We start from the raw sequence: 6,698 nt of genomic DNA, 5'->3' as shown, positions 1-6,698 counted from the left end.
TCAGTGTTCGGAACGTTCACGAAAAAAATGAACTCGTTCACGTTCACGTTCAGTCCTTCAAAAAGGAACTCGTTCACGTTCACGTTCGTGTTTTTTTCAAACGAACGCGTTCACGTTCACGTTCTTTTAAAAAACGAACGCGTTCGTTGGGTCGCGTTCATTTAATTTTTTTTTTATGAATCGTTAGCCTGCCATGAATATAAAAATTAAAATCCCATAAACACATACGACTCAAACAAAAAATAAAAATACAATTTAGAGCATATGGGGGAAAGTGGGGCAGAACGGGGGGCCATGTGGCAAAACGGGGACATTTCAATATTTATGTCTTATAGTTATAGTTATAATGATCATACTGATTTAAAAACTTAATATATAGATTTCTGGGGCCAACAATATCATATAATAAAAATTTCATGTTCACATATCAATTATCTTATCAGTAATAAATTTAAATCATTACACATGCCTCTTATCAATAGATTGATATAATAAACTGTTATTTTATTTCAAAATATTTTTATGGTTCACTTATTGTACCTATCTTAAATTTGTTTTTGCTGTTTCTATAGCAAATGTTCTTAAGATTATTTTAATAATATTAATTATTAAAAAAAAATAATTGTTGTGTTTACTAACAACGGCTGAAGTTAAGTGTAATCATTGGGGCATAATGGGGTACCTTACAACATTACTTTTTTTTTTAATTTTTAAGTTTACCTACTAGGGTAGGCACTATATCTATAATGAGTATTTAATTAAAATGTACCTATTTAATAAATGTAAAAGTTAAAATTTACAAGCAATTATTATTTTTTGTTATTGTACAATTAGTATACTAAAATATATTCCCATAAATATAATATAATATATTACATTATGTATATGCAAGTTATACAAGTTGTTTAAATGACAAAAAGTTTAAGTTGATTAATGTAATTGTATTTATGTAAAATGAAATAATATTTATGTGAAATAAATAATATTTGAGGGACGTCCCCAGGTATGGGGCAAAACGGAAAAAATTATACTTAAACCTATTTTTACCTTTAACACTATGAGACTTAAATGAATGTTTAAAACATGCTAACATATTAATAACCATTTCCTAAAGATTACATAGTTCAAGTTTCAAATCAAAAACACAATTTTTGAGTGAATTATTGCTTCTGATACCTTAGGACCCCCGTTCTGCCCCACCTTCCCCAACAATTCATAAAGTTTGACACGTTATTTGAGTTACATTTTAATAAGAATTTCATAGTGATAAAATTAAGCAAATACTAGGGCACTATACACACAACCAAGAGATTGGACAAGGTCGCCTTAGAAAAATCAGCTACCTCCATAGTTTTTTTAAGAGTTGAAAAAATCTTTTCGATTGAAGACTTAAATTTAGGTCGAATTGAAAATTATAATTGTAATTATTAAATATATTCAACTCAGACAATTCAAATATTGAAACAAAAACAGTAAATAGGTACAATAGGTACATGATAAATAAATAATTCATATTTTAATTCGATACATTTTTAAAACTTTATTGAATAAAAAAAAAACAACTTGTATCCTTGTTAGGTATTATAACATCAAATAAAATTTTTAAAAAACTGTAGGTAAATATCTATTTATCTAAATAAAAAAGAAAACTATTTGTAAATTTTATTGAACTTCAAAACATCTTATTTTGTTTTAATAAAATTAAGTTTTCAAACATATCATCACCCAGTCTATGACGTTTTGATGTCATTACATTCCCTCCAGTACTAAATAACCTTTCTACTGGTGCACTAGAGGGTAAACCTGTATTAAACTGAACAAATTTTAATAGTACTTTAGGAAATGCAAATAAACTTTTTAAATCAATATTTTTGTTATTTAAGAAATTTAAAAGTTCTTGATCTGAGGTTATTGTATTATTTTTATTGGAATAGCTTTTTGTTGGTAAACAAAAAAAATCTTTATTTGAATCAGAATCAGAATCACTAACTGAATTACCATCAGATACTTCATTTTCAGAACATAAAAACTCAGTTTTTAAAAATAATTCAGCATTCAATTTTTCGTCACCTTCTAGCCAATTTAGTTTAAATCTTGGAATAAGACATGCAGCAATTACTAATTCTTTTTCCATCCATATGTGAGCAAATCTATAACACCAGTAACATAGTAATTATTAAAAAGTAATATTAATTAAGATTAATATATTAAATAATAATTTATTTAATTTTCTAATTTAATCTTACAAACCTTTTTTTTAATGATCTTAAAACAGCTTCTAATAGAAGTGTACAATGTGTCATAGGTTTACATTGTCTATTTTTAATCTTTTTCTCCAAAGCATGTAAAGTCGGTAGCAGATATCCCATATACATGGCTTTTTCACCTTGTAAGAAATCTAAGGACTCTGCGATTGGTCCAAATATATCACAAAATTCATTTATGAATACAGCTTCTTCGTTTAATATTCTTGGTAATGTATTAAAATCCATGACTTGGTTCAATTTTTCTAAGCCACCAGGTCCATTTATAATTCCTTTTAATTGAATTAATGCATCATATGTAGAATTCCATCTTGTTTTATTAGGTACTCTCAAATACACATTAAGTACTTCATGAATGTTTTCTGCCACAATCGTCGACTGATTTTGTTTTGACCAAAGTTTTGTTAGCTTTGCAAAGAGTTTTCTGTAGAGCTTTTTGAGTTGAAGAACATCAGCCTTTCTTTCATTTTCATTAAACCATTTTTCAACATCATTAGTTGCGACCAAGTTCAAAGTATGACTCACACATCGTCTGTGAGCGGACAAACTAACTTCATTTACATAGTCAATTTCTGTATCAATTTCAGCATTTTCAAATATACCATTTAAATCAATTAGCTCTAATTCTTCATCTTCATCGAATAAGTTTTCCTCATAATTTTTATCAATTCCAAAAACCCTAAATGCTTTTACAAAATTGCTACCATTATCAGTTGTAGTACTGGTTACTTTATTTTGAATTTTGTACTTTTTGTTTATATTATATATTTCTTGTGCTATTACATCAAAAGTATGTCGACCTTTTATCACTGTGCAAGCTAATGATGCTCCTTCTCTAACTAACGTTGTTATATTAATCCAATGGGCTGTTATGCCAAGGTAAGATTTTTTACCTTGGGTCCAACAATCTGCAGTTTCTGATATATATTCAATATTTGACAGTGTTTTAGAAATATTATCTACCATTGCATTAGCTGCAGAGTTTAATCGAGTTTTTAATGTTTTTGAACACATAACAGTTAATGTTTTTGGAAGTCCCAATCTAATTAAATTCAAAAATACTGGCTTGTCAACAATATTAATTGGCTGTGTATCTTGAACAACAAATTTAATTATTGCTGAGTCCAGTTGTTTTTGTGTAATTATTTCATTTCCAGTACCTATTCTGTTTAATGTAGTCTGTATGAGATTGCTCGATTTATCATTTATCAGTAGATTTTTTGTAACTGTATCCTCATCATTTTGTAAACAATTCGTTTTTTTTTCTACATCTGTATCAGCAAGGAACTCTGCATACTTATATGTATGAACTTTCTGAAAAAAAAAAAGAAAAAAAATAAGTAGGTATTTTATATGTAGGTACTTGAAATATTTATTTTTTACCTAAAAGAGTAAATAATTAAATTACATAAATAAAGTAGGTACCTACTACCTAGGTAGTTAACTTTCTACAGTTTTGGAAATTAGTGTACAAACTAATTGTTATCTACCTATGATAGTCCTAGAAAATCAGAAATTTAAATAAGGTATTTAAAAACTAAAAAATAAATTAACAGAATATTAACTTTTTTTTTATAACACTTCCTACTAATTTTTTCAGAAAAAAGGGAAAATATGTTATTTATATATTAATATTTAATATACTATATAATATTAAAATACATTAGTGATTAGAATTTAGCATAGTACAATTAATATACTAATATACCCACGTCCCACTTTACTTTGAATAACACCGTATTACGATAGTGGATGGAAATCAAAAAATATATTATTAAAACTGGAAGTAAATCAGTTAGTTATGATAAATAAAACATACCTATTAAACATTAATAATATAATACATACCTTCATATGTCGTTTTAAATTCGTGGATGATTTTTTGGAAGTGCTTTTAGTTTTTCTGGATGGCAAACATAATAAGCATAATACTTTAATATTTCCCTCACTTTCTTCAACATATTTGAAATATTTATCAAACCCATACCATGGGATACACGTATTGTTTTTTGAACTAGTTTCATTTGCGTCAATATTTACACGTTTTTTGTTTGAATTCATTATAAATATTAAATTCATTATAAATATTAAATACTCACTAACTAGACAGTAGACGGTCACGGTATAGAAAACGACGCACGACAATTAAAAACTAATTCATTAAAGATACTGAAACAGTGAAAACTGAACAATTTCAAATGTATGATAACTGATAAGTCACTGACCAGTGTACACTGTACACATTTCACAACAATCACATCTATAAATAAATTCCGTGCATGTTCTGCGCGACTGAGCGTCACTGTCGTTTTGTGATTTCCAGTAATTAAATTTAAATTCGACGATGCAGATGATAAACGATAAAGCCCATGTTTATACACGATACCCCGTTCATAATAGATATATATTTTAGTCCATGATGTACACTTTACATATTCATTTTTATTACGATAAACCGATTAGGTTTATTCATAGAAGATATTAAACATATGGATACGGCATAACACAAAAAACTGTAAGCTAACATAATTCATACTATTATTAACCGCTAGATGCCGTATCCATATGTTTAATATCTATGGGTTTATTACGAATTCGTGGAAATCATAATATTATGTATGTCTAGCCGGGGACACTGGAATTGCCCGTATTTAATTTATATATTTTGCAATCAAACGAATATTATAGGAATTATAATGGGAAAAATGAAAATATTATTATTATAATATAATTAATTAATATATTTTATACATATAATATTTATTAAATGGTAAATAAATTGAACGTCTTAAAAATTCATCAAATTCATTAAAAATATAAACGTCGTTCACGTTCACGTTCTATTTGCAAAAAACGAGTGACGTTCACGTATCGTTCACTATATATGAACGTGAACGCGTGAACGTGCGTTCATGAACGACGTTCTTTCCAAACACTGACCTCGGCATACGGGTATAGGTAGTGTAAAAATAACAATATTAAATAGTAAATACTAATAACTAATAAGTAATAACAACGAATTAATATATATATATATATTATATGTTTATATATAAATATATTTAAGTCGTGCTTATTATCCAAATTATAATAAACAATTATTTTTTAAACACAAACATTAAAAGTAAATTAGATTCGCCATTAGTTTTAAGAAACGCATATATACAATGTAACACGGCTATTCCTTCATCTGCACATGTAGAACGTTTGTTTAGTGCAGGAGGTCAATTATTAAAATAAACGTAGATGATCAATGGCTGACAAAAATTTTGAGATGACTCTTTTGTTAAAATTCAATAAATATTATACTAATTCATAAGTTTTGCTTAATTTTCTGAAAAAGTATTCAGTTAAAAATGAAATGTTATTTTTATTTATTAATTAAAATATGAATATTATATATTTATATTATTATCTATTAAAATAAATCAAAAGGTTATTCATATATCTTTTTTGTATACTTTTGGCACCTACTACAACTACATAATTCTTTTCATCTGCACCTTTATTTTCCAAATTTTGTTTAATGTCAATTTTCTGAGTGTAATAATGTTAATGAATTTTATTATTTCAAACCATATGACTAGCTATTTATATATTAAAAAAAAAAATTATTAACTTAACTTAAGTTACTAAGTTAATTGAAAGTTTCCATATAACTTTTAACTTAACTGAGTTTAAAAAAATTAGATTAACTATTAATTTTAAACTTTTCAAAATGGATTCTATAAACTTAACTTAACTCAGTTAAAAATCATCATTAACTTGCCAAGGTTTGCAAACATGATATTACCATGAAGAATCATAACTAAAAAGTAAAAATGTGTTAGGAAATATCAAAAAACTGGATCTATGTTTTGGTGGGTGAAGGTAAATGATGTGTAAAAATATGGTTGACCTAAAATTGTAAATACAGCCCTTTTGGTTGCAAATAGGTTACTAACTAATGGTATAATTTACTGTGGAAAATTGTAACATAGGGATGCCAGGGTAACGGACCTGCCTTATTTTTTAAAAATGTTGACAGCGTATTCGGTGGAATATTAAATTCTTTCGGGATGTTTGATATTTTCGGGTTACTTTTCTCCACCAATTGTATCACTTGAACTTTGTCAGCTTAAGTTAAATGATTTAATTTTGATTTTTGAGACATGTTTAAAAACAAAATGTTCAAAAATACGCATGATAGAGCGATAGACACGACAGGTAGACATATACTACTATACTACGTAACCAATACATATTTACTATTATTGTGCCTGAGCTAAGAATCAGTTTCTATCTACTTGTTTAATTTGTATAGTGTACTCAAGTAGATAAAACATAATATTACGAAATACCCAGATACCCTAGCTGCAGATATCACAGATATAATAATATACTTCGACTAAGCTATTCATCACAATTTTATATTCAAGTTAATAATATTTATAA

General features: G+C 26.9%; 1 protein-coding gene across 1 annotated transcript; it reads right to left on the bottom strand.

Moving 5' to 3' along the window:
• Window positions 1-1,619: 1,619 nt before the first annotated feature.
• On the bottom strand, window positions 1,620-4,983 carry LOC111026404. Its single transcript, XM_022304479.1, has 3 exons — window positions 4,113-4,983; window positions 2,251-3,578; window positions 1,620-2,150 (listed from the first exon to the last, which is right to left on the bottom strand). The coding sequence occupies exons 1-3, from the start codon at window positions 4,341-4,343 to the stop codon at window positions 1,673-1,675; spliced, it is 2,037 nt and encodes a 678-aa protein (XP_022160171.1). The 5' UTR covers window positions 4,344-4,983; the 3' UTR covers window positions 1,620-1,672.
• Window positions 4,984-6,698: the final 1,715 nt, after the last annotated feature.

The sequence above is a fragment of the Myzus persicae genome, unplaced genomic scaffold, assembly GCF_001856785.1.
Source record: "Myzus persicae strain clone G006 unplaced genomic scaffold, MPER_G0061.0, whole genome shotgun sequence".
NCBI lineage: Eukaryota > Metazoa > Arthropoda > Insecta > Hemiptera > Aphididae > Myzus > Myzus persicae.
This window is presented reverse-complemented; position numbering and strand designations above follow the sequence as displayed.

Coding starts and splice junctions, on each gene's coding strand:
- LOC111026404 (XM_022304479.1), bottom strand. CDS start 4,343: ATGAATTTAATATTTATAATGAATTCAAACAAAAAACGTGTAAATATT. Junction 3,579..4,112: donor ATTTAAAACGACATATGAAG/GTATGTATTATA, acceptor TTTTTTTTTCAG/AAAGTTCATACATATAAGTA. Junction 2,151..2,250: donor TTAAGATCATTAAAAAAAAG/GTTTGTAAGATT, acceptor CTGGTGTTATAG/ATTTGCTCACATATGGATGG.